This window comes from Fringilla coelebs (assembly GCF_963513975.1).
Source record: "Fringilla coelebs genome assembly, chromosome: 17".
In the NCBI taxonomy this organism is placed as follows: Eukaryota; Metazoa; Chordata; class Aves; order Passeriformes; family Fringillidae; genus Fringilla; species Fringilla coelebs.
In genome coordinates this window covers 2,718,789-2,746,371 of record NC_140043.1, presented here as the reverse complement: position 1 = coordinate 2,746,371, position 27,583 = coordinate 2,718,789, and the positions used below count along the sequence as shown (strand labels likewise).

At 56.0% G+C, this 27,583-nt stretch overlaps 2 protein-coding genes across 2 annotated transcripts; both read right to left on the bottom strand.

Moving 5' to 3' along the window:
* Positions 1-461: 461 nt before the first annotated feature.
* On the bottom strand, positions 462-11,466 carry TBC1D10A (TBC1 domain family member 10A). The gene is made up of 9 exons (XM_084217132.1): positions 11,218-11,466; positions 7,972-8,071; positions 4,772-4,879; positions 4,520-4,626; positions 3,842-3,956; positions 3,577-3,642; positions 2,385-2,574; positions 1,957-2,111; positions 462-1,763 (listed from the first exon to the last, which is right to left on the bottom strand). Exons 1-9 carry the CDS (start codon positions 11,415-11,417, stop codon positions 1,371-1,373), a joined length of 1,434 nt encoding a protein of 477 aa, XP_084073258.1. The 5' UTR covers positions 11,418-11,466; the 3' UTR covers positions 462-1,370.
* Positions 11,467-13,920: 2,454 nt separating this feature from the next.
* SF3A1 (splicing factor 3a subunit 1) lies at positions 13,921-27,320 on the bottom strand. The gene is made up of 16 exons (XM_084217240.1): positions 27,128-27,320; positions 24,953-25,065; positions 23,656-23,860; positions 22,213-22,470; positions 21,715-21,789; positions 21,017-21,167; positions 20,389-20,582; positions 19,678-19,795; positions 19,397-19,582; positions 18,966-19,087; positions 18,538-18,780; positions 17,720-17,930; positions 16,860-17,014; positions 15,813-15,914; positions 15,583-15,654; positions 13,921-14,568 (listed from the first exon to the last, which is right to left on the bottom strand). Exons 1-16 carry the CDS (start codon positions 27,191-27,193, stop codon positions 14,467-14,469), a joined length of 2,373 nt encoding a protein of 790 aa, XP_084073366.1. The 5' UTR covers positions 27,194-27,320; the 3' UTR covers positions 13,921-14,466.
* Positions 27,321-27,583: the final 263 nt, after the last annotated feature.

The following is a 27,583-nucleotide window of genomic DNA, read 5'->3' as shown; positions in this document are numbered from 1 at the left end:
TGCGACAGTGGGAGAGGGGGAAAGGCCTGGGCGCTGGGATGGGAGCGCACCAGAGCCTGGCAGCCACCACTATCACAAGTTGGGGCAGGTCTGAGTCTCCTCCCATTCCACTTCAAACGGGCAGCCCCAAGGCTGGGTGAGACAGTAGGGCTGGGCCACCCTCTGCGGTGACAAAGCAGTGACAGAGCAGTGACAGCAGCGTGGCCCTTCTCAGGTCACTGCCCAGCACCTGCCCCCCAGGACAAGGGCAGCCAGGAGAGATGGGACCCAGGGAAGGGTGCATGCCAGGGTCAGTGTCCGGTGCAAACGGGATGCAGGGGAGGGTGCCCCCCAGAGACAGAGAACCGTGGGTAGGGCCCAGGTCAGGTGCCCCCCAAAGCAAGTGGGAAGGGACACCCTTGCCTCCTGCCACCCTCCACCACCATGCCAGGCCAAGAGAGGTGGGAGCCAGGCCTGCGCCTTTACACACTCGCTTTATTGACCCCTTTGTACAAAACTGCTTTTCCCGCTTTATTTTACAAACCCACCACCCGCCCTCGGGGAGGGCAGGGGGGGCAGAGGGGACCCCACAACCAGGGAGCAGCTGGCTGCTGCTCACCCACCCCCTCCACCTGCGCTGGGGCCGGGGGGGGGCAGCAGTGGTGGGGTGAGCCCTGGCAGGGTAAACACTCCCCCTGAGCTGTGGGGAACTTGGGGATAGGAGGGGATGGGATGAGGGGGCTTTAGCCCCAAAACTCGGCATCAAATCCCGCTGCCTCTAGCACATCCTGCCTCGGTCCCTGTCCTGCCTCAGAGGAATAATAAATAGGCTCAGTGAGTAGGTAAGTTGGGTACTACATAAAGGGCTACAGCTTGATATATCCTCACTAGATAAGAGGGGGGCGAGGGGTCCCAGGGCCCCTCGTGTACCCCCAGTGCCCCGCGCCAGGCCTAAGTGCTCGGGAACCGGGGCTGGGGCTGCCCGGCTGGCGCAGGGTGGGGGCTACAGGAGGGACCCGGGGGGTGATGGGTCGAGGGGCTCTGGGACGGGGAGAAGGGCCCGAGGGGCAGCCCAGCCCCCCAGTGTGGGGAGGGAGCTCGGGTGGCTCAGCCACCCCCTGCCCGGGCTCCCACCGCTCGTGGTGCCAGCACCCTGCGGGGTGGGCACCCAGCGCAGACCCACGGTGTCCCCTTTGGTCACCACACCTGGCCAAGCTCCACGGATGCCCCGAGAGGGCCACGCTGTTCTCACGGAGCCGCACAGCCCCCCTGTCCCATCCCTCCAGCTCAGAGCCCCCAGCGCCGGGTGCCAGGGGTCCCCCTCGGTGTCCTCGCGCCCGGGTCCGTGCGCAGCCCCGCTGAGCCCGGCTGCCCGGGGTGTGGGCCGGGCCCTACAAGTACGTGTCCTCGCTCTCCCGGGAGCTCAGGCTCTCCTTGGACTGGTGGTGGGGGGAGACCTGGGGGTGCAGCAGCTCCCGGGTCGTGCCGGGCGCCCCGTTGCCCTCGGCCCCGGGGCCGTTGGCAGGACTGGCCGGGCCCTTTTCCCGGCTCTTCTCCTTGCTCTTGCGGGCCTTGGGAACGGGGGCGGGCCCGGGGGAAACGATGATGGAGGGGACGGGCTCCAGCGCCTTGCGCGGCGCGGGCTCCGCCTCGCTGATGGCCTTGGCGCCGTGCAGGCGTGGGGGGGACTTGCACTGCAGCTCTCCGTGCGTCTCCCGCCACTTCTTCAGCTGGATCAGGTGCTCCCTCTCGATCTGACGCTCCGTCACCGGCAGCTCGATGACCTGCGGGGACACTTTTGCCATCAGCGACAGTGCCACCGGGGCTGGGTGTGGGATCCCCCTCAGGGCACAGGCCACTACTAACCAAGCTTTTTGGGAGCTCCTTCTCCTGCTCCACCCACTCAAGGACAGCCCAGTCTGGCAGCACTGGCCAGCTGGGCAGCACTGGGCCCCCAGAACGTCCCCAGCACCTCACCTCCTGCACCAGGAAGGCCTCCTGCATGATTTTGGGGCTGAGGGCTCTCAGCCTCTCCATGGTCTCATACTGGCCCTGGCAGGATTTGAGCTTGTCCGAGGAGCCCAGGGTGTGTTTGAGTAGCACCAGGCCCACCCGGAAGATGATCTTCACTCCTGCAAGAGGAGACGTGAGGCAGTGAGTACCAGGCAGGACAGGGTGACAATGCCACCATGTCCCTCAAGTGCTGTGGGGCAGCAGATCCCAGTCCCATTAAGAGTCAGGACATGCAAGAGGGTGAATTTGGGACGTACACGCCTCCTAACCCTCAGGAAAACAGCCCACCTCCACCCCAGGCCTGTGGCTGCCCCAAACCTGCCCTGCCACATGTCCCATGGCTGTGGGGAGTGCAGTCACCCCAGGAGGAGGAGGATGGTGGGAGCTCCCACCTTCACAGAAGAACATGTCCCAGACGCGCAGGACGGAGCTCCAGGGCAGCGTGCGGGAGAAGGCGCACATGAACCACTCTGTCATGTACAGGATGGGGTCGATCTTCTGCTTGCTCAGGTGCTTGTAGGCCACAGGTGAGACCTTGTGCAGCAGTGAGAAGAGGATCTGTCCGTCCAGCTGGATGGCTTCCTGCAGGGACAGGGACCAGCATCCCAGTGACTACCCCAGCCCTGGGATCAGCCCCCAGTGCCTGGCCCCAGCAGGGGCAGCCAACCCTCTACACCTGATATGAGCAGAGCTGTGTCCCATGGATGTTGCACTGAGACAACCATCCCTGAATGTGAAATGCTTCTGGGGGCCACAGCACACCAGGGAGCCTCTGGGAATACCCAGCCTCTCCCCAGACCCTTTCTTTCCTCAGGGTGAGGAGCTGGACAAGTTTTTGGCCTGGAGATTCAGAATCGTGGAATGGTTTGGGTTGGAAGGGACCTTAAAACTCATCAGAATCCACCCAATTGCTATGTGGTACCTTCCACTACCCCAGCCCTGTCTAACCTGGCCTGGAACACTTCCAAGGATAGGGTGGCCACAGCTGCTCTGGGCACTCTGTGCCAGGGCCTCATCATTCTCACAGGGAACAATTCCTTTCCAATCCATCCCTGCCCTCTGGCAGTGGAAGCCATTCCCTGTGTCCTGTCCCTCCATCCCTTGTCCCCAGTCCCTCTCCAGTTCTCCTGGAGTCCCTTTAGGCCCTGGAAGGAGCTCCAAGGTCTCCCTGGAGCCTTCTCTTCTCCAGGTGAGCACCCCCAGCTCTCCCAGCCTGGCTCCAGAGCAGAGGGGCTCCAGCCCTCAGAGCAGCTCCATGGATTCCTCTGGACTTGCTCCAGCAGCTCCAGGTCCTTCATGTGCTGGGCCCCAGGGCTGGGGGAGCTCTGCAGGTGGGGTCTTACCTGGGTGGGGCAGAGGGACAGAGTCCTCCCTCCCCTGCTGCCCACATTGGGGGCTCAGCCCAGGACACACGGCCAGGGTGTGGCCAACCCTCACCCAGCAGCACCCCAAAGTCCTTCTCCTCAGGGCTGCTCCTGATCCCTTCATCCCCAAGCCAGGCTGATCTTGGGGGTGGCCCCAACCCAGATGCAGCACCCTGGAGGTCCGTGCCGCTGCTGAGTGCACCATGAGCCCTTTACTCACCAGTTTCTCGCTGTAGTAGCCAGGGAGGTACTTCTCACAGATCTGCACCAAGCACCAGAACGCTTGCTGCAAGCCAAGGGACAGCAGGTGAGCACACAGAGGACATCCCTGCGGCCCACTCCCTGCTCCCAGGGACCACGGGAGAGGGTGGGAAGCATCAGGGCACCCCTGGGGCGCTTTGGGTTGCCTTGAGCCGGGCACCCCCCAAGAGGCCCCACACCCTCCAGGAGGTGTCAGCTCTGTCCCCTGAGCCACGTGCCCGTACCTCAGCTGGCATGTGCATGAGCAGGACGGCGGCGATGGGCGCCTGGGCCTGGCAGTACCCCTCCTCTGGGCGGTACAGCGTGTACGCCTTCAGCACCCGGAACAGGTCCTGCTGCCTGCAGAGACACCCGGGCACGCACAGCTGGGCACACGGCATGCATGCGGCCCAGCAGCCTTCCCCGTGCAGGACACGCACCAGCCTCGCTCAGTCCCTGGCTGGGATCCCTTTTCTACACAAACCCGGGGCTGCAGGACACAACAGCTCTGGGAAGCTCGGCCCACAGAGCGCAGATCCTGCCTGGATCTGGGAGTCAAGGCATGGAGACAACCACCCTGCCCAGAGTGAGCCATGGACAGGCAGGGACCCAGCTGCAAGCACAGGGGCACAGGCACTCCCCAACACATTGGGAGCAGCATTTTCCTGGTGAAATGGAGGCCACAGGCTACCACCTCCTCCCTCTGCCCTCCTGTCATGGCAATTCCCACCCCACTGGGTGTCAGAGCTGGCCTGAGCCATCCTATTTTCAGCCAGTGGATGTTCTGTGACTGCAGGAGTATAGGGAACGTTGGAGGAATGGGGAGGACACTGGGGACATGAGTGTGGCTCCATGAGCTGGGACAGACAGTGCCCACCCCATCCATGGCTGCTGAGGGCAGGACACACAGTAGCTCCACATACCCATGGCCTCCACGTGAGACGAACATCTCATGGAAGGGGAACTGCCGATGGAGATCCCGCTCGATCACATCCAGCCACTTTGGATCTCCTGTGAGGAGGTCCAGTTCCTGGGGAGGGCAAGACTGGGGTGAGCAACACCCCTGACACCCCCTCAAGATGTCTGAGATCCCAACATAGACCCAAGCCTGAGCAGGAGCCGCCCCAGCACTGCCCCCTCCCTGGTGGTGCAGGAGGGTTCCCAGCAGGACTCACATCAAACTTGCCCATGTTCTGCTCCAGCTTGACCTTGCTCCCAGAGAGGTACTGCCAGGCACGGCCCCGCAGCGAGGGCGGGATCCCCTTCTGGCACCGCAGCCGGATCTGCGGGAGAGACACAGCCGTCAGAGGAAACCACAGAGCGCTGGCAAACAAAGAGACTCCTGGGGCAAGGGGGGAGCCGGGCCAGCACCACGGCCACAGGCTGGTCCCCTGCTGCTTCCCAAACTAGGAGAAGTGTCCCTGAGCCCCTGGGATGCAGGGATGCCAGCTGGAATGGCAGTCAAGCACCAGCAGCACGGGGGAGCTGCCAGAGGCCCAGCAGAGGCTTTGTGGCTTGCAAACAGCTCCAAACAAGCCTGGCTCCTGCTGGGAGCTGGAACAGCAAACTCTGGAGTCAAGGTGGGGAGTGAGTGGCTCAGTCCCCCACGGGAAGCACTGAGGACACAGGGGAGGCTCCCTAAGCCCCAGTCCAGCCCCCCACCCCCCCGTGGGGCCATGGAAAGCAGGGATGTGCACCCTGACGAGTGCCTCAGTCTTTCCCCCTGCTCATCCTGGGCTCAAGGGCAGGTCTGGCTCTGTCTCCATGCATGGCCAGATCCTGAGGCCCCTGGAGCCAGCTCCATGCCCACAGTTTCCTGTGCTCCTGGATTCCTTGGCACTGGGCACCAGCCAGGACCAAAGTCCAGGCAAGGCGATTGGTGCCTACCCTGCGTGGGGAGCTGAGCCAGTTTAGCCCTGGTGCTGCCCACACCAGCAGGGACCAAAACAGAGCCCCCAACATCCCACTCCAACTCCTCATCACAGCAGCAGCTCCAAATCACACAATGATGGAATGGCAGGGATATTAAAGACCATCTCATTCCATGGGCATGGTCCTCTTCCACTATCCCAGGCTGCTCCAAGCCCCGTCCAACATGGCCTTGGACACTTCCAGGGGCAGCCACAGCTTCTCTGGGCACCCTGTGCCAGGGCCTCCTCACCTTCCCAGGGAACAATTCCTTCCCAATATCCCATCCATCTCTGCCCTCTGGCAGTGGGAAGCCATTCCCTGTGTCCTGTCCCTCCAGCCCTTGTCCCCAGTCCCTCTCCAGCTCTCCTGGAGCCCCTTTAGGCCCTGCAAGGGGCTCTGAGCTCTCCCTAGAGCGTTCTCTTCTCCAGGTGAGCACCCCCAACTCTCCCAGCCTGGCTCTGGAGCAGAGGAACTCCAGCCCTCAGAGCATATCTGGTGCCTCCTCTGGACTCTCTCCAGCAGCTCCACATCCTTATGTGTCCTTTTCCCCACAGTCCTCAGCCAGGGTATGCAGCAAGGTGGGCCCCACAAGCCCAGTCACCCCCCAAAACACCCTAGCACAGCCTTCCCTCCTCATGTCCCTGCTCAGGTGGCACATGCCAGCTGTGCCAGAGCTCTGAGAGCAGTGGCCAACAGCTCCCAAATCCTCTCCTGCCTGCCCAGGGCTGTGTTTCCCTGTTTGCTGGAGCAACTGAGGAGCAGGTGGTTGTTTCCAAGCACAGTACCATCACCTCCCCAGGGGGTTTGCTGCTCCCTCACTGGTTGTTTGCACAGACAGGTCCCTTTGTGCTGGCAGCAGATGATGCCCAGGGCTGCTGTGGGCAGCTACATGGCTGGTGACAGCTCCCATCTCCAGCCAGCTCCCCCTCCTGCTGACTGAGCTGCCAGGAAGGAAACTGCCTCGCTGGGTTTTGGTTGGGCAGCCCCTCCAGCTGGCTGGTCCAGCACTGCCAGTGCCGAGCAGCTCATCCCCTTGGACCTACGTGGGGTCCTGCCATCACCCCCACGATCCCACCATGATCTTCCAGGGACTGGGAGTGTGTCTGGGCTGAAGGATGCTGAAAGCAAGGTGAAGCTGGAGTGCTGCCTGCGCCGGGAGAGCAGTGGGAGCTGCCCACCCACACGTCTGCCCTCCTTCCAGCACGCGGTGCTGGCACAGTGCAGCACCATGAAGGATGTGGGGTCAGGCTCCGCTGGGATCGGGGCCAGGCAGGGAGCGTTTTGGGATGCTGGAGCGGTGCAGGTGTGAGCAAGCCCAGCAGGAGCTGGCCCAGGGATCCACGGGCTGCCTGCCAACCCTGGTGAGGCAGCCAGAAAAGTACTGGGGTTTTTCAGAGGCTCAGGGAGCTCCCCCAGAGCAGCAGGGACCTGCACCAAGCAGGCTCCTGCCAGACCAAGGATAGTTGACAGCATCCAAGGCCAGGCCTGGCAGCCTTCCCTGAGCAGCCCCAGGGATACAGGCACAGAGCAGCATTCCAGAGCAGCCTCTCCAAAGCTCCAGGCATGGATTTTTGCTGCAGGACATACCATACAGCACATCAGCCCCATAGAGACTCCCAGAGGCTCGGCCCAAGCACAGGGGAGCTCCTGTGCCAGGCACAGGGCTGCTGGAGCCCTCACCCCATCCCAGCGGGGACCCTGTGGCACACGGCCGGACAGTGGCAGAAACTGCCTGTGGAACAAAGCGCCTGCCTGACGTGGACCAGAAAACTCTCCCAAAGCCTTTAAGAGCAGCCAAGAAACAGATGAGGGATTCCGGTGTCATTCACCAGGCACTGAGTAGGGACAGCACTCCGGGCACACTGAGGAGACTCTGCCAGCATGGGGAGGAGGATGAGAAGGCCCTTTGGCCACTCTCTGGCACTGCTGTCTCATGCCAGCAGCCTCACTGCTCCCGGCAGACACACAGCCGCAACCCTGGACTTGCTGCATCCCAGTTCCTGCCTCATCTGCAGGCTCAGGGATCAGGGAGCACCAGCAAACCAAGCCATCCAGCCAGCACACCAGAAGTCTCCCAGGACCCCCATTCGCAGACCAGTGTCACGCGCATCAGACTCAAACATTTCCTACACCGAGCTTTTTTTGGTCTGCAAGATGCTCAGAACAGAAGTTTCCATGAGCAAACAATTCCCATGGCTGCCTGCAGGCAGCCAAAGAAGCCCTAGGAAGGCTCCAGCCCAGCAGGGAAGAGTTGGAGGCAGAAGTGGGCTGGCTCGGGACCACCCAGCCCCCCCAAGCTCCAGTTTCCAAGGGGAGTGAACAGCCCATTCAAGCCAACAGCATCATCCAAAGAAACACAGCCTGTCTGCAGGGAACCAGTGACACCAGGCTGCCCCGAAGGGACACTGCTGTGCCTGGCTGTCCCTCACTGCCACCTCCCAGAGGCAACATGGCCGTCACTTACCTTCTTGTGTTTCTTGGCCATCCACTTGTCCCAGTTGTTGAGCATATCCAGCCACTTGGACTCCCGCTGCCGGAGCACCTCCAAGGGCACCTCCTCCAGCCTGTGAGACCAGGAGGAAGAGGCCGGTCAGTGGGTGCCTGGCCCTCTGTACGGTGCTGACCCCCCTGGCCTCCCAAGCACCCTGGGTGCCCCCCATGCCCAGGTGGCTGCACACCTCAAGGCGCAGGGCTCAGAACACGCTCAGCAGCGCCGGTGTTTCAGCAGCTGCCGGAAGTGCTCACCGTAGTGAGCTTCACCCATGAGTGAAGTCACTGCACCAGCAGAGCAGCTCAAACCTCTCAGGAGCAGCCTGCACTGCACACAGCACGTGCTGCAGCATCCCCAGGGACACGCCAGGAAGGTGAGGGATGAGCAAGACCTGATCCCTGTGGCAGGGGCCAGCTGCACACAGAGAGAGCCGGGGCCATAAGCGTCGTGTCATTCACACAGCTCCAGCCACACTGCGCTCCCAATGCCTGGCGCTGCTCCAGGCCCGGCGCTGAGCCCGGACCAGGGTCCCTCAGGAGGGAGGGGAGTGTTTTCCAGAAACGGCTCAATCTAGCCAGGGAATCCGATTTAACCCTGCTGAGGCAGGGGGGATGCTGCTGCGATGCTGAAGCCGGCACCGCGGCCTCCAACCCCCCCGTGGCACCGCATCTGTGCAGAGATGGGTGACAGGCAACTCGGGCAGGCCCAGGCAGGGACATCCAAGGAGAGCAGACACTCCTTCAAGCCATCAGTGAAGACTCAATGCCTTCCCAGGCTCTGCTCCACACTGTCCTGTGGCCACGCCAATCTCAGGAAGAGTCAGATCCTTCCTGAGGACCCGAGGCCAGTGGCCTGGTGCTGAGCATCCTCCAGCACCCAGCCCCACTACCGGACATGCAGGCCCTGCCTCCTCCCTCCACATGCCGAGCCGGAAAGCGAGCGGCAGGGTGAGCCCAGGGCCGCATCCAGCTGGCAGCGCTGCCCCGCGCCCTGCCCAGCCCTTCCCCGCCGAGTCCCACCCACCGCAGCGGGTCGGACGGGGCGAGCGCGATTGTTCCGAGAGCAAACCGGCTCCCAAAGGATCTGCTTTGCTTGGCTCCCCACCCTCCCCAGCACGGCCAGGCATGGCCGGCAGCTCCCCAGCCCGGCACGGGGATGGAGGCAGCGCTGGCCTCCAGCCGGGGCTCCGCAAGGCGTGGGAAGCTCAGGAGCGCGGGACGCTGGATACAGGAGCTGGCTGTGGGCCTGCTGGAGCTCTGCCAGCACAGACTGGAAGCTGTTCCCAGCTGATGGCTGCTTGGCAGCGGGCAGGGAGCGAGGACCGGCTGCATTTCATATGGCCTAGGCGGGAGGGTGGGGGCACTCCAGGCGGGGAAGTGACGGGATGCCCTGTGCCGGGAATCCGCTCCACTGCATCCACACTGGGTGACATCCCCACAGCTCGGCCCTTTTCGCGGTGCCCCCACACTGTCCATGGATGCTCGGATACCCTGCCTGCCCGTCCTGTGCTTCCCCTCCCAGCAGGGCAAACCCAACTCTGGCATCCACGGCAGCAGGTCCTATATTCCCCTTCATCCACTCCTGGACAGACAGGGAGCCAACTGGGCCCCAGCCCATCTGTGGGGTGCTGCAGGAGGCTCAGTCCCCAGTGACTGCAGCCACCATACTGTCAGCACCCTTGGGAGCAGCCACTGGCCTCCAGCACCACGACCTTCATCCAGAGCCACTGTTGCCTGCTGCAGTGACAGGGACACCCACCCCAGGGACAGCCACAGTAATGACAGCCAGGACAAGTTTCCCCTAAATGTGGTGTGCGGCCAGGACAGGGTGCAGCACCACGGGAAGGAGAGGTCACACCACTCCCGCAGTGCCGAGGGACAAGGTTTATCACCCAGAGTGATGCACCTTGCCCAGTGCCAACATTCCAACTTCCAGCACCTTTTCACCCCACAGACCCACCCAGTAACACCCACAGGCTACGGGGGGTGAACACTGCTCCTCACAGACAGGGAAACTGAGGCACAGCTGGCACCAGAGCACTCAGGTGGGCAAAACCCAGGGAGTGCACTCCAGGTGATGTCCCAGCAGGAGAGGAGCTGGCTGCCACGCGCTGTTCCCACTGCCACCCTGACTTTCTCTGGGCGTTGCTGTGAAAGCAGGGCCAGGAAGGCAAACGCCAAACACGCTGCCAAACCAGCTTGACAGCAACAGCACATTCCTGGGTGTCAGCACCGCCCTGGGGCCCAGCGCCTCGGGTTAGCCTCACTTCCTCCGAGGGTTTCCTCCGCGGAGCGGGGTGACCATGGTGCCCAGCACTGCCAACAAGGGGCCCTTGGAAAGACACCATGGCCTGGCCTCCTTGGCTTGACAGAGGCCAAAAGTCCACTGGAATAAGTGCCTGGAGCTGACCAGACACTGACCTCGTGTGCTGGCAGCTCCCTGATCCCAAATGGGGTGGACATCACTTCCCAGCCATTCGCCCTCTTCACAGGGAGAGGGGACAGCTAGAACAGCTTTTGGGGCTCTTCACACAGCCATCACAACATCATGGAATGATTTGGGGTGAAAGAGACCCTAAAGCTCATCCCATGCCACCCCTGCCATGGGCACGGACACTTTCCACTGTCCCAGGCTGCTCCAAGCCCAATCCAACCTGGCCTTAGGCACTGCCTAGGATCTAGGGGCAGCCCCAGCTGCTCTGGGCACCCTGTGCCAGGGCCCTAGCACCCTCACTGGGAACGATTTCTCTCAGATATCCTATCTAACCGTGCCCTCTGACAGAAGGAAACCATTTCTCCTTATCCTGTCAGTCCAGGAGCTTGCCCAAAGGCAGGAGTCCAGCTTCCCTTGCACCCCCTTTAGGCACTAGAACGGGATCTAAGCTCTGCTTGGAGCCTTCTCCAGCCTGAACACCCGCAGGTCTCAGCCTGGCTCCCTTGTTCACATCCCGGCTGCTGCGGCCTCCGCCACGGGCACGAACGATGCCTGACAGCGGTCCCGGGCGGCCCCGCGCCTATCCCGGGGGCGGCGGGGACAAACCCCCCCGGGGCGGGGAGAGCCGCGGCCGGCCCGGCCCAGCCCCAGGCCCGGCCCTGCGGGGGCCGAGCGGCCGGAGCCGACTGGGCCGGGCCTGGGGCGGCTCCTCTGCGCCTCAGCGCCCCAGTGTCCCCCCGGCCCCTCACGGCCCCGGCCCCGGCCCCCCCTCACGGCCTCACTCACGTCCCCTCGGCGCCGCGGCTGCCCACGATGAAGCCGAACTTATCGACGCGCCGCTCCTCGGGGCCGCCTCCGTTGATCTCGGAGTCGGAGCCGAGCGAACTAAGCTCATCGCCGCCAGGGTCGGCGAGGCTCTCGCGGGTGCCCGCCAGGCTGCGCCCGCCGGGCGAGCTGGGCCCGCCGCCCCCGCGGCTCTTGGCCATGGCGGCGCCTCAGCGGCGGCGCGGCCGCTCCGCCATGCCGGGACACGGCGGCGGCCACGCCCCGCCTTGGCCACGCCCCCTCCCTGCACGGCCATTGGGCGGGAGCAGAGAGTCGGCCAATCAGCCGAAGGAATTGCGGAAAGGAGAGCCCGCCCCTGGAGCTGATTGGTCGAGAGGACGAGGGGAGCTGTCCGTCAACTGCCGGCGGGTGTCGGTGAGGGGCGGGGCTCCGTCCGCCGGCAGTGGGGCAGCGCTGGGGCGGGAGGTACTGGGACCAGTACGAGACATAACGGGAGGTACTGGGACCAGTACGAGACATAACGGGGCTGTACTGGGACCAGTATGAGCCATAACGGGGATGAACTGGGAGCAGTACAAGACTTAACAGGGCTGTATTGAGACCAGTACAGGACATAACGGGCTGTATTGGGACCAGTACAAGACATAATGGGATGGACTGAAAGCAGTATGAGACATAACGGGATGGACTGGGACCAGTACAGGATATAATGGGATGGACTGGGACCAGTATGAGACGTAACGGGGCTGTACTTGGTTCTGCATGAGATATAACGAGCTCTGTTGGGGCCAGTACAAGCCATAATGAGCTTTACTGGGATTGGTATGAGATACAACACAGCTGTACTGCTGTGTGGATGAGATATAATAGGGCTGCACTGCGACCAGTGTGAGATAAAATGGGCCACACTGGGACCAGTATGGGCCACAGCAGAGCTGTACTGGGACCCGTATAAGGGGGCTGTAGCAGGACCAGCCAGCCACAGTGGGGCTGTGCTGGGATGGCACTGGCATTCCAGAAAGGATACTGGGACTGCAGGACGGCTGTGCTGGGATGGCACTGGCATTCCAGAAAGGATACTGGGACTGCAGGACGGCTGTGCTGGGAAGCACTGAGGCAGGCATCCACCAGGATCTGTTTCACTCTCCAGAGCTCTCCTTGCCCTGCAGATCCCGCAGCCAGACCACCGCTGTGTCACCTCAGAGTCACCATCCACAGCACTCCAGACAGGTAAAACCAGCCTGGCTCTCCCAAAAATAGCACACCAAAGGATCTGTAGGAGACTGGGATGTGCTGAGACCTGTCCCAGGGAAAGCCTGCCAGGGGCAGGCTCCAGAGCCCAGCGCTCCATTTCCTCCCTCTTCCAGCACAGAACAGGGTATTGGAAGGATCCCTCTCAAGGTGGTACTGTGCCAAAAGGAAGAGGGAATGAGACTCCTTAAAATCAGCAACTCAACCTACTTCCAGATTTTTCTGGCAGCCAGGCCCCACCAGTCCTTGCCACTGAACTGGAAGGCTCCGATGGCGCTTGTTTTGTACCAGATCTCCACACACACAGTCTGTTGCAGCATTCATCCCTCGGATTTAGATGGAAACAGGCTGGCAAGGCTCCACGAAAGAGATTTCCAGGGGGAAGTTTTCTTGCTGGAGTGCCGGTAAAGGGGCTTGGCTGAAACTGCTACCGAGGGCACAGAGGGAACAGCTCCCACCAGGAGCTCCGTGGTGCCCAGCACAGCAGGAGGAGGAACACAGGGTGACCTTCAGCACAGCCCAGCCCAGCCCCGGATACAAACACAACTTCTCCATTTCAGAGCTCCCTTGGCAGTTTTTTTCTATGTGCTCTGGAAAACCCCGCTCACTGCCTGTTTTCTCCAGGATTGTACCTATTGTCTGGTTTTGAAGAGAGAAGGGAAGTGATTATCCTGCCTTCCTGCAGGGCAGGAGCACCCTGCACCCACCATCCAGCCACAAGCTCCAGGATTCCTGGAGCAGGCTGTGACAGGGACATGTGGGGACCTGTCAGAGACCACAGCTGGACACTGTGGCCAGGGAACACGGGCCACCTGGGCTGGGCCAGTGCCAGCCACCTTCCCCACAGCCAAAGGGCTTCCTCCTGACCCCAGGGGAGCACAGCAGAGGCAGGAGGATGCAGGCTCTTCCCTCCTGCTTCATCCCTCTCTCCCCTCCTAAGCATGGAATAAGGTAAACAGGATGTTCCTATGCTGCCTGACCATGACTAAAAATATATATAATAATAAATGTATGGCTTTGGGTTACCCAAAAAAAACCGGGGGTACCCAAATTCCAGACACCTGCCTCTTCCTGGGCACCTAATTTCATGGATTAACTTTGCTGTGTTGTGTTTCTATCAAATGCTGACTGAAGGCCCAGGAATCATGTTTTCCAGACCCAGATGGTTTCCAGGACCAAGAGATTCCAGCTGCAGGACATAATTGTTAAATCACATTTTCCGATAAAATTCTTGCTAAGTTCAGAGTATTTTTTCCCCCTCACACATAAGCATTCCTTCAGGAATGACTGAGGAACACCAGGGAAACTTCAACAAGCCCCCTTTCTTGTAGATTTTCCCAGAAATTAAGAGGATTTCCTATTGTAAACTGCTTAATTACAAATCCTGATGTATTTCCCCATCCGGGTGCTCCAAAACCAGGCACATCTCCATTAAAAACCCAAAATCCAACGAAGGAGAGCTGCATGTTTATTAAAACGAATCACAGGCTGTCCAGAGCAGATCCAGACCTCCTTTATCACAGGAACAGCAACACAAGCTCATGCCAAGGGAAGAAAAACTTCCAAGTCAGGGTCCATACAAGATCCAAAACAGGGAAAGAACAAGGGGGTTAAAAAGTGTGTGGAGAAGAAGTTTTCAATTAGCAGGAGGTTAAATGAAGCAGTGAGTGCTGAGGGCAGACAGATGATGCTCCTGGCCACCATAAATCCCTCAAAGATGGATCTAAACTAAGCTGGGCATGACCTTGATGATGTCTTTTCCCGAGGGGATTCAAGGGAGAGCCTGCACTCAAGCAAAGCATTGATCACTACAGACTATTCACTACACTGACACATTTTGGGGCTCCCTCAGCTTCTCATCAGTGGGGGCCAGAGTCTCTCTGTTCAAACTACTGCTGGGGGGCAGTGGATGCAGCCCCCAAAAGGCCAGAATGGAAACAGGATTAGGAGGGTTGGGGTTACAACACAGACACATTACGTCTCAGGGCTCCACACCTCCTATTTCTTCCTGCCTCCTCTCTCTTTGAGTGCCAGGTGAATCAGAGAGCCACTGGTCATGTTGTAATAAGCCAGGGAGTTGGAATCCTTGATGAAGATGCCCTGAGGGGAGGAGAAAAGGACAGAAAAACCATGAAAGAGCAGTCAGAGCACAAACCTCAGTGTTGCCTTCCCCCAGATTCCCATCCAGATCCCAACCCTCCTGGCCGTACACTCAGAGCAGGGGGATGACAGAACACTGCAGGCTTTGAAGACCCCAGAGAGATTCCAGAGTCCAAGATGGACACTGGAGGTGGGTGGTACAGAATCCTAGAATGGTTTGGGAGCCTAAAGATTCCCCCATCCACCCCCCTTGCCATGGGCAGGGACACTTTCCACTAGACTAGCCAATATAGACAATGTGGCTCCTGCAACACACAGATAAAAGAGTCACCACAAGGGGAGTTACTCAGACTCCACTCTCCCCCTGCCTTTTTTTTTTTCCCCTTAAAAAAAATCAGTTCAGCTCCCTTTCTTGTTAAGGGTTAACAGAGTATCTGCCCACAGATGAACTCTGAGGAGATAAGTGCACAAAGTTCACTGCTTAGGCAGCAGGTTGTGCCTGTCTGGGCACATGCATGACTGGAAATAAGTCATTAAAAAGGAACGGGGCTTTTCTGACAGCTCTGGCTCCCAGAGGAAAGGGAGAAGAGAGAGTGAGCCCTTCCCTTCTCTGTTCTGGAGAAAGCCTTCCTTGAGCTGCCAGGGTTCCAAAGCACGCTCGCCCACCTCCCAGAGCACACAGCAGAGCTGTGGGAGCAGGCTGCTGCAGTTAAATGTCAAAAAAAAAACAAACAACAAAACTCTAATAAAACAAGAGGCTGATTTCAGAGAAAGCCACACCAAGTTTGGAGGACTCATCTGCAGCAGCAACAATGTGAAAATCCACTGACTGAATTACCTACTAAAAGCCTGTCCTACTGTAACAGCTGTGCTGCGCAGGCAGGAAAAACATTCCCTTTGCTCTTCCAGTACCTCAGAGTGCATTAAATTATACATTATAATTTTTCTTTTTAAAAAAGTCATGTGAGAGAATGCGCTGAAGAAACAACCAGCATTTGAAGACTTTATACCCACCTCATACTGCAGCTTCTGCTTCCCAGCTGGCATCCCTGTGGCCTCGTGGATCTTAACCTTTATAACAGACACCTGGGGAGGACCAAAGGGCTCATTCAGTGCTACTGTCCCAGTCCTGCTCCCCAACCCCGTGGAGCTGCAGTGTGGGGAGCAGGCTGAACTCCCAGCTGCTGCTCTCACAGGCAGCACATGGAGCAGGGCAGGGCAGGGCAGAAGGATGAGCTACATGCCTGGTCTGAGAGGGGCAGGGTGAACACCAGCACTTGGCCATTCAGCTTCCATTCCGTCTTGTCCTGCATGTTGGGAACCTGGACTTTGACCGTGACCGGGCCCTATGGGAAAACACAGATAAAGTCTCTCAGGGCTGTGATAACACAGCACCAGACTAAGTGTTCATTTCAGTATCTTGGTTCCTCAGTAAACACACTGAGATGTGTTTACAAGTTACTCCACTGCTCCCACAATAAAACATTTGGTTGGATTTCTCTTCCTTTCGTGTGCCATCTATCAAGCACCACAGGCGCTGACGGTGTCACAGGGGGAGGGTGTGAAGCACTGAGCAGGAGACAGCTTCTCTGTGCCCGTGAAACCACAGAATCAGATTGGTTTGGGTTGGAAAGGACCTTAAAGTCCTTCCAGTCCCACCCCCTGACATGGCCAGAGGACACCTTTCACTATCCAGGGCGCTCCAAGCCCCATCCAACCAAGGATACTTCCAAGGATGGGGCAGTCACAGCTTCTCTGGGCACCCTGGGCCTCTCCACCTTCTCAGGGAACAATTCCTTCCCAGTATGCCATCTAAGTTTCCTCTTTTACTTTAAATATTCCCAGAAAAATCATACAGCCCTTCCTAAGGATTTAAAATTCCTCCTGTGACACTGGCACTCCTCAGGAAGGAACAGAGGCTCACATTTAGCTCACCTTGTTAGGAATACACCACATTACCCTACTATCATGCTGGCATTGATACTCTAATCTCTTTGCATCTCCAGCTTAGCTCTCCTCTCTTTAAAAGCTCATTAGCAACTTTAGTTCTTCTCTGCATTATAACCTACCTCTCACTGCCCTTAATTACAGAAGAGCATTATCCCACCCTGTGTAGCTCTTCCCAATAAGAGACAAAGGAGTTTGGTTTGCTCAGGAATGACAGAAGAAAGGCAATACCTCACGAAGTCCCTTTCTTGCCAGGTATTTTTGCCCCTCTGTGCAGGGAATTGGCTTTACAGCCCCTTTAGAGCTGGAGTGGAGCAGCCCAGGACTCTGACCCACACATGTACCTTGTTCCTGCGCAGAAATTCCTCCTCTGGAATCAGGCTGTCCTCACTCTTCAGTTTCTTGGAGACTGGCTCATCCTCCATGGGTGGTGGGGGGTGGACAGGAGGCATCGGTGCCGGGGATGGGACCGGAGCCACAGGAGGAGCAGGGACAAAGGCTGGAATGGATGGAACACACAGCACAACCCACAGTCACCCCCTGAGTGCACAGCAAACACCCCCTTCACAACAAAAATGCTTTGAGCAGAGCAGCACAGGCTGAAAATAAATGCCACAATATATGGAGGAAGTTACAACCAACAGCAACATGCAAACTTCAAACATTCAGAGAGCTCTTATATTGGGAAGCATTCCAGGAAGAGATAACAAGGCATGAGAGCTTCCTGCAGATCTTGCAAAAAAAGAACACGCTCTCAGTTTGGCAGGCAGCGGTGCCAGCTCCTCCAGTTAGGGAAGAAAAGAAGATGAAAAAAAGGAAGAATTGCTTCTTACATCATGCTTTTTAACTTCAAAGCACTTAATGAGGAAAAGGGCCAGCAAACAGCTTTTCCTCCCGCAGCAGCAGCTTCTGTAAGGAGCTGTAACACCCACTGAGGCGCTGGCAGCTTCTCTTTACCCTGCATTCTCAATTTTCACCTGGGCAAGCTCCTGGGGCCACAGGACTCCCTGCATTTCACGGTGCAGGAAGAGCCTTGAGCCCAAAAGCAGGACTAGATAAGCCATACCAACACAATTTAGTGCCTGCAGTCCCAGTTCCACACCAGAACCAGGGCACAGGAGGAAAAAGACTCCAAGCCAAAGCCCACTCTAAAGGAATTATCCAGCAATTCCCCAGGAAAACTGAAGCCACCAAAGCCACTGACCTGTGGGGACGATCATGGGGGGCGGGCGGGGGCTCATGATGGGGGGAGCAGAGGGGGGCATGGGCACCACGTTGATGCGTGGGGTGTGGATGATGGGAGGCATGGGGGTGGCGATGACAGATCCTGGGGGCAGCCGGACCACGGACGTCATGGGGGGGCGAGGCATGACCGGCACTGCGGAAACCACGGCGGCGCGCACGGGAGGAGGCATCTGGGGAGAGAAGGTGAAGCTCTTCAGCAAGAATGCCCAGGGCTGGCCACAGCCCCAGTTAAAATAACAGGGAAACACAGAACCACGGGTTCTGCTGCCCAAAGACTCGCAGGGAGCCTTAGTGGCCCCACCATATGGGCAACCCAAGCTGCTCTGAACAGGCACAGAAGCCTCATTAACAGATTAAAGGGGTCCTCCTTCCCTCCCTGCTTTGGGATCAGACCTTCAGGCACTTAGCTCCTTTGCTAAATTGCTGTTTGGGACTCACAGCAGATCCCTTCTTACCTTGGGCTGCCTTTGTCCAACATCACTCTACACCTACAAAGACCCCCAGCCATCCCTTTCTTAGCCATATTCTCTGCCTCCAAAATCCCACTGCCCAGCTGATCCCAGTCTTTTTGATACCTCTAAGGTAAAAACTCCACCTAAGTATTATATCCATTTTTAACAGCAAGTTCAATAAGGTTCTTCTAATATTTCCAAACTACTCTTAAACCACAAACTGCCCACAAAATTGTCTTCCATGCCAGCACACTTGACCTCCATCAGGACCCCTCCTAATTAATTACAGCCCCAGTAATTGGCTTCTGAGAGTCCAAACACTCACGGTGGGCGGGCGAGGTACAGATGTGATGGGCTGGGCACTGGCAGGGGGGTTGGAGGCTGAGGAAGGAGGGGGTGGCTGGGGTATCTCATTGGGTTTGCTGGGCCCGATCTTCTCCTTGCTGTCATCCTCTGGCACCAGTCCCTTGGCTTTGTGGATGGCTTCAATTTGCTCTTGCAGAGTGATATTGGCCTGAGCAGCCTGCTGTGTGCGGGCCATGCTGCCCGAGTGGCCATCCCAGGTCACCTGAGAGTGTAAAATAAATCAAATTAACCCAACCTGGCCAGACTGCAAAGAAATCCAGAGAGCAAATCTTGATAGAAAGAAAAAAATTCAAGACTCTTGTGTCTCTGAGCATTCACAATGCTTCAGGGACCTGTTATAAAAAGAACTCCAACCAATCAAACACAAATTCCCAATTTCTACTCTACCTTTTCCTCTGGTTTCTGGATCTCTTCTTCACCAATCTTTTTACCAATGGCAGTCTCCTCTACACCAAAGATATCAGTACGACGCTCTGCCAGCTGCTTCAGGCTGCTCTCAATATCCAAACCTGAGGGAAAAAGAGCAATTCTTATCTCAAGGAATAAAACCAAGCCTCTTACTGATCTATTAGTTGATACCTAGTGGCTGAGTGATGCTCTTTTCACACAGAGTATTTTGGGTCAGAAGGGACCACAAGGACCTTTAAAGTCCAACTCCTGTCCCTTTTTTTTTTTTTTTTGGAAAGATACCACCCAGCAACAGCTGACAAACATTCCCATCTCATTATCACAGAAAGAGTATCACACACAGAGCTACATTTCAGATAGTCTGCTCAGTGGGGGCAGTGAGGGGCTGTGCAATCAGTGCTCAAGCTGACCTGGGGCATAGACCTCATCATCACTCTGCTTCTCCCGGATGGATCGATCCCGCTGCTCCAGCCACCGCGGATCCAGGAGCCCAATCCTCATGTGCTCCTGCATTTTACTGGCAGGAATCTTTTCTCCAGTGATGGGAGACACCAGGTACTCATCTGGAGCTGGGGCCGGTGGCAACGGTTTTGAGGCTAGGAGAACAAAGCCACAGTGTTGGTTCAGTCTAGAAACAAATGGTTTGGGATTCTTCAGGAAGAAATAAAGGTGGTTTTTCAGTTTGATTTACCTTTGGGATCATAATCTTTCCGCACAATGACCTGATCTGGTGTGGGAGGGAGTGGGGGTGGCATCGGGGTTTCTGGAGGAGGAGGAACCTTCTGACCTTCATCTTCATCATCTGACCCCTTATTGAAAAGGAAACAAAAATCACAACCAAGTTCCAGTGGTCAAATTCCTTTGAGACATCCTACACAGTGCTGTAAGAACAGATTATGCAGCTTCAAAGCAACGGAGCTGTTTTGGACACCTATGGCATAGTGGTTCCTCTGGACCATGATTCAGAAATTCAGCAGCCCCAGAAGAGGAAGCAAATATTCCTCAGCTTCCACATTACAGCAGCCCTGTGCACAGGAGCTCACAGTTAACCACACTCTTGTTCCCTGTTACCAGAAAAACAGCTTACAGTGGGCAGAGGCTAAGATGAGTCATCTTTCAGTGCTCCAGACTCTGGGCACAAAATAGCCTGAAAGACTTAAAACCACAGAAGTATAAAATCCACACCACTGAGTGCCAAGATTACTGGATTTCTCTCTTGGAACTCGTATTGTCATGGAAAACATTAAAAAAACAACCTTATTCCAGCAGTAACAGGTTGTTTGGAGATATCACCAGAGGGAAATTTCATTTCCTCAAGAAACTGAAGAACTATTTACAGTGAAAGTGGGGACCATCATAAACCACATAAACTTTAGGAGACAAAATGCTATTTTCCAGTTACCTCATCCATATCCTGCACTTGTGTGTCCTGATCCAGCTGGGCTGGAGGCTCATCTGTTTTCTCTTGCTTTTCATCTTCCTCATCTGATTCCACCTCCATCTCCACCTCCTCACTTTCCCCAAACTTCTCATAACGCTCCTGGATCAGGATTCGAGCTCCCAGCTCTTCTGGAGTGGTGGGAGGAGGGAAATTCCCTACAGTGCAGAAAACAGAGCTTCTGTTTCTCTATCCCATTTCATTACTCAGCACACACTGACAGAAATACCAATTCTTCAACAGAAAGCAGTGGCAACAAAATCCTTGGCAGCCAGAGGGTAAGGAAGGGAATGGATGGAGTCCATACAAACACCAGCATGACACATGAAGATAAAGTGACTTATAAATAGAAGCACTACTACAAAGTGGGACAAGCTCTGCTGTCCTGGTAGAAGTGGAGAAGTGGACACTACTGCAGTTCTGGACTTCCTTCAAGAAGAACATCAATGACTCCAGAGAAAAACAACAGCCCTGCAAAATGTCAGTGTAAGGCTTTTACCTTCAACTCTGAAGGATAAAGGCTGTAAACCCCAATGTCTGCCTAAAAATAGCACTTCAGGACACATTTCCTGACAACATTTAACACCAGTACCTTGCTCATTGGGCTGGAAGTCAACTGTTTCCACAACCACAAAGTCGTGCCAATCAATCTGGGCATAAGCAACACGCTCCTTCTCCTTCTCCTCCTCTTCCTTCTTTCTCTCTCGCTCCTGGAACTTGGCCCACTCCACTCTGTAATAGACCTGCAGGAGCAGACAGAGCACAGTGTCAGACAAGAAGCATCGCAGGCATCTCACTGCTGGTTTGAAAATGAAAGGAATAGCAGCTGGAGCAGTGTCAGGCTGAGCTCAGGGCAAGGTTCTTCCCCCAGAGGGTGCTGGCACTGCCCAGGCTGCCCAGGGAATGGGCACGGCCCCGAGGCTGCCAGAGCTCCAGGAGCCTTTGGCCAGCGCTGCCAGGGATGCCCAGGGTGGGATTGTTGGGGGTCTGGGCAGGGCCAGGGGCTGGGCTGGGTGGTGGGATCCTTCCCACTCAGGATATTCCAAGATTCCACTCTGTAAGCACTTGGAAATGGGGTTGTGCAGTATCTCTGTGCTGCCACAAACTACTCCCAATACAAACACCAGCTGCAGCTTAAAGCAACTTTGAGCTCCCTGTACTCGAGTGACAGCAAGTGACACATCCATTTTATTCTCTATTTGCTGCCAACAAGCCAAAAACATGCAAAGAGAAAAAATTCAAAACATAACCAAAATGCTTCAGCATTTTAACAAATTTTTTCTGGAATACCTGATCCAGGACTTCCTTGGGATTTTCAGCCTCCTTCTTGAGCTTGAGGAGTAAGCCCTTTGGTGGGATCAAGATCTGAAACACATTTTGCACGACAGTTGGTGACAGTTCTTTGTGCCAAAGCCTCTTTCAGTGCAATTATTCCCTTTCCATGCTGCTAAAAATACCAACAGACCCCAAGACAATATCACATTTATTCTACTGCAGCCCTCTCACTACTTACTGCTCATCCCTGCCCTTCAAAATATTAATTTGTGGCCTTCCAATTACTGTCCAGATTCAAAAAAAACCCCAAAAAACCAAAACAAGCTTCCCTGAGATTACAGTAGTGTGTGGTGCATTTAGGTGACAGCCCACCGTGTTCAGCACAACATCCACTCTGAAGAGTAGGATTTAAAGGATGGATTCCTGGGTATTTCCAGCCTGGCTAGTTTGCAGGGCTTCATCAGCCCTCTGAACTCATTCCTGCTGTGGAAGGGATCACCCTGCCTGGAGTACCTTTGTGTACTGCTCCACCAGCTTGGTGAAGTAGTTGAAGAGGCTGTGCTGGGGGCGAAGGAAATCAAACTGGTAATTCCTCTGCTCCTTCTGCATGAGCTGGGTGAGGAACTGCCTCCCGTTGCGGGCCACGAACTGCGCCGTGAGCTTCACCACGTCCAGGTCGAAGGCCGAGATGGACGGAGGGTCCGCGATGAACTCGAACTCGGGCGGGGGCTCCTTGGGAACCACGGTCTCCTGGATCACCTGGGCCTGCACCTGCAGGGAGAACACAGCCCTGTGACTTCCTGGGATGCCTTGGGAGGGCTGAGCTAGAGGCTAGACAGAGCTAAAGGATAAAGTAGGGATTTGTTAAGAAGCCTCAAATAAATCCACCTTGGGCAGCACAAGCCAAAATGGCCACAAAATGGACAACAGGTCACGGGGTCTCTCATTTTTATAAATTTTGGTCCATTTGCATATTGGAGTTAATTGTCCAGTTACAGCTTTAGCCCATGAAGTCCCATCCTTATTTTCTCTCTTCAGTCCACGTGGTTTGTGCTCTTGAGCCTGAGATTTGGATCATTTGTCCTTGGTGCCCAGCTAGAGAAGGAGTTCTTTTGTCTCCCTACTCTGTGAAGAGAGCTCACCATCCATACGAAGCCTAGACTTACACACTAAAGCAGAATAGAATCTGAAAAATAGAAAAGCTAAAACCTGACACATCACCTGCAAGGAACAGTCACCAAACACTCAGGAGAATCTTTTTTTTCCCCCAGCTGCTACAGGAAAGTAATGGCAGTTGCCATCCTGGCAGGTGCAAGGATGAAAAACCATCAGGTATAATTTAATATTATTAAAAATGCTGTTCCAACAGCAAACAAATCTGGAATGTATCAGGACTTGCTATAGGCCTCCCAGGGCCAGCAGTGGGGCTGCTGGCTATGCCAAGCATGGAAAAGCCCTGGATTCACTCCATGCCTTTTTCCCACCCAGAATGTCTGAAGGCACAGCTGGACAAGGTGAGCTGCATTTTGTACCTCATGTTTTAAGGGGAGGTCGATCCCTCTGGCAGGAAAAGTTTATACAAAACAGTGCATGCAACAAGGCCAAAGAGAACTCCAAGGGATTCCCAAGGCTTGCCTCTGCCACATCCAGTCCAAGTGATCCCTAGTGTAAGTACTTTGTAAGTCAATACAGAGTTAAACTTAATTAACATGGACCAATTAAACTGTATTTGTCAGTTTCCAAGAACTTTGAATTACCAGCACGTGGGAGATGCACATCTGCATCAAAACAAAGCCCCAGACACTCAACTCCAAGCCTCTCACTGCTGCCATTTTGACAACTGTACAACCACTGCTCCTTCTGAACTTTCAAGCTTCCTTCCTTCTCAACCCCAGGCTGTGACACCACTCCAAAGTGACCAAATTTTTCCCCAAAGTGATGAAAAAGAACGCTCACCTTCTGAGGGAGCTGCTGCTGGGCACTCTGCTGCTGCTGCATGACCTTGGGGATGGCAGCTGAGGGCTCCTGGGCTTTGCCCTCCTTGAACTCGCTGACCTTGTGCCGGTAGTAGGCATGGTAAGGGTCGTTGGGGTTCAGGAAGTTGAACTTGGGGTTATTTATTTCATTCTGACGAATTCGGGCTTCAAATTCTGGACCATTTCTGGGGAGCGAGAAGACAAAAAGTTTAGATCATCATCAACTCAAGATTAAATGTCTCCTTCAGACTAGGACATGCTGAGGCACCAGCCCCTTGGAAGATCATTTTCTCTTTCACATGAGAGGAGTCTCCCACCCAGCTGGACACACACCAGTTAGATGCAATTGCCCCCTTAATTTTGTCTTTAATGTGAATATTAAAAATTCACACTCACAACTGTTCCACAGTCACATCTGTCTGTACTCAAAGGTCATTTCCACTACTGACTGAACTTTACAGTTATGAAGCATGAAGCTTACAAGTTACTCTTACAAGTTACTTACTACATCAATTTTATCTGCTCTACTAACAAGTTCTCAAGATTAATTCCAGTTCCAGAATGATCATATAAGGGAAAAAAAGCAGGTAAACATCAGCCTGAGCAGGGACTGACCAGCCCAGAGCGCTGCATTTAGGAGCCCCAGTCCAGGTAACATCCCCTCCTCCCACCTAAAGCACGAGCCAGTTATTTCAGGGCAGTTTGAGAAAATTCCCAGCTGCCACAGGGTGTTCCTCTTCATATTCTCTGGATATCTCCCAGTCTCATTTAAACATTCCACTTCCTCCAAAAGAGGAGGTCTCTGCAATCCCAAGGGATAAACACAGTTCCTTAAGCTCAGAAGCAGCCAACACTCCTTGGCAGCACTATAGATATCAGTTACACAATAAGGGTTTGACTGGAGCAGCATTTAGTAATTCTCTGAAATCAAACCTCACCACCTTTTAGCACTAAAACACAGCCATGACTCCTGTACCAAGGCTCCCTTTGCACCTGGAATTTGATTTCCCCTTCAGACAATTCAGAACAGGCCCTGTTACCCAGTTATTGCAGCACCCACTGCACATTTGAACAAGGACTTTATTCATTTATTACCAGTTTCTCCAGCAAAGGGTGTCTTACACCCTCTTCAGTAGAATATTGTTGTTTCTTTTCTCAATCTTTAAAATCCTTCATGCAAAGCCACAAAATTGGGACCTGCTTCAGCTTCTAGAGCTGCACTGAACAGCAGAAGGATGAAAATCCCAGGAGAAAGAGACACCAGCAGTGCCACTCACCTGGCTACAAAGCTGGCAGTCTTGTCCACAATATTCCTGACCTCTGGAGGAGGGTAAATAATCCCCACCACAGGCTTGGCTGGTGCTGCCTCCTCTTTAGGCTCCTCTTCTGGCTGTAATAAAGAGAGTTTCACAGCAAAAGGTGAAGGGGTGTCAGGATTAGGCACCCCAAACACACTCCCAATGGCACACAGGAACCTTTATCCATCCTCCTCAGCCCCTCAATCACTGAACTGGCTGAACAATCTGGATCATCCATCTCACCAATTCCTTGGATTCTCAGGGGCAGGGGACAGCAGGACAACAAGGAGGGTGCCTCCATGGGAATCACAATTTTCACTGTATCAGCCTTGACCCCAAGGCTGTTTTTAAATGCTGAGCAGGGAGTCTCCAGTAACATTTCCAGGAATAATTCATCATTCCTCACCAGCTGTGGAAGTTCTGTATCTTCCTAGGGGCCTGAGGGACCTAAATTATTAACTCCACATTAAACAAATCACAGCTTTTAAAGCCATTGTAATTGCAACAGAAGCTGTTTTGAAGAGAAAATCTCCAACAGAGTGTTTTTTGATGTTACAGGGGGATCCCAGCTAAAATCCCAGAATGTTCCCTGTGGATGGCTCTGTATTCCAGTAAAACCAGAAGCTGCTTTTGCAGGATACTAAAGATGGTGCTTCTCTTTCCTCACCAGGCAGCTTCCAAGAAGAGGTGTTATAAACCAGGACAGATCTGATGGAAATGTTTATAATCCTAAAAGGGACTGCCAGGGATAACTTAAAATTCAGGTAGAGCTCCCAGCTCTGCCAAATCCATGGAGAATCCAAGCCAGAAAATGATCTCAGGTCCAACTGGTCCCTGGCAGTGCCCAAGGCCAGGCTGGACAGGGCTTGGAGCAGCCTGGGACATTGGAAGTGTCCCTGCCCTGGCAGGGGTGGGATGAGATGGGATTTAAGGCCTCTCAATGCAAACCACTCCATAAAATACAACCCTAACAAAGTGTGTTAAGAGAAAGGCACCAGGAACATTTCTAGTTTTTATTCCCACTCCCTCAGAACATCATCTTGAGGAGCTGAAGGATGGGGCAACCCCACACTTGAGATATTTTATTTAACAGAGGTGCCAGGTTGTCTTGGTAACATCTGTGCAGAAAAGCCACGGGGTTTTTAGGGGAGAAATCACAAATTTCCAAGGTTCTCAGTGAGATGAGCTCCCTGTCAGTTCCAAGAGTGCTGATGCTGCTGTGTGAGAGTCAGGACAGCAGCTCCAGCTCTGTGGGAGCTGTATTCCCATCTCAGGAATGAATGAGGAATGAATATTCCCATCTCAGGCTGCAAAGAACACGAAAGAAAGGATCTGGGAGGGTGCTGGGACACACAGCCCTGCCACACTCCTCAGACTTTTAATCCTTCCACACATCATTCCTGGAGCCAGGGCAGCTCCCCCAGCTCCTGGCAGCCCATATCACTGCAGCCACAGCCCTGGGGCACAGCCAGGGAAGGGCTCAGCTCCTGCCCAGCCCCAGCAGGATCCTGCTGTCTCCAAGGAATCCTGGAATGCTTTGGGTGAGAAGGCAAAGTAGAGCTCATCTCATCTCATCCCTCCCACTGTCCCAGGCTCCTGGCCTTGGGCACTGCCAGGGATCCAGGGGCAGCCCCAGCTGCTCTGGGCACCCTGTGCCAGGGCCTGCCCACCCTGCCAGGGAACAATTCCTCATTCCCAATCTCCCATCCATCCCTGCCCTCTGGCAGTGGGAGCCATTCCCTGTGTCCTGTCCCTCCATTCCTTGTCCCCAGTCCCTCTCCAGCTCTCCCGGAGCCCCTTCAGGCCCTGCAAGGGGCTCTGAGCTCTCCCTGGAGCCTTCTCCTCTCCAGGTGAGCACCCCCAGCTCTCCCAGCCTGGCTCCAGCCCTTGGAGCATCTCTGGTGCCTCCTCTGGACTCTCTCCAGCAGCTCCAGGTCCCTCCTGTGCTGGGCCGAGGGCTGGGGCAGCTCTGCAGGTGGGGTCTCACCTGGATGGGGCACAGGGGTCAGTGCAGCGCTCCGGACTAAACCGCAGCTCCCCCAAGCCCAGCCCGGCCCGGTCCGTGAGGGCCCCACTCCCACCCCGCCGCGGTTCGCGCCATTCCCCGCTCCCGTTCCCTCCCCTCCCTCACCGCCGCCCCTCCCCGGCCCGCACCGGTTTGCTCTCGGCGGGGGGCGCGGGCTGCGCCGGAGGCACAGCCTGCACGGGTCCGGCGGGCATGGCGCTGCCGGGACCGGGGGTTCCGCGCCGGGCGGGGCCGATCGAGGGGCGGGCGAGGCTCGGGCCGGAGCGGCGGCGGCGCCGGCACCGACTGGGGCGAAATGGCGGCGGCGGGCGCTGTGCCGCGCGTGCGCGCCGGAAGTGACGCAACGCCCGCGGGGCGCAGGCGCGGATCGCCGGGAAGTGGGCGGACACCGCTGCGGGATGTACCATTAGCGCCCCGCGCGGGGGAGGGCGGCGGAGCACCAAAACAGGAATGCACCACTGCGGCGTGGGAGGGGCGCAGTTGCCATGGAGACAGGGCTGGGACGCCGAGGCCTCGCTCAGATCCCGGGCCCCGCGTTTCTGCTCCGCGGCTGCGGCTGATTGCTCGGATCCCCCCGGTTCCCC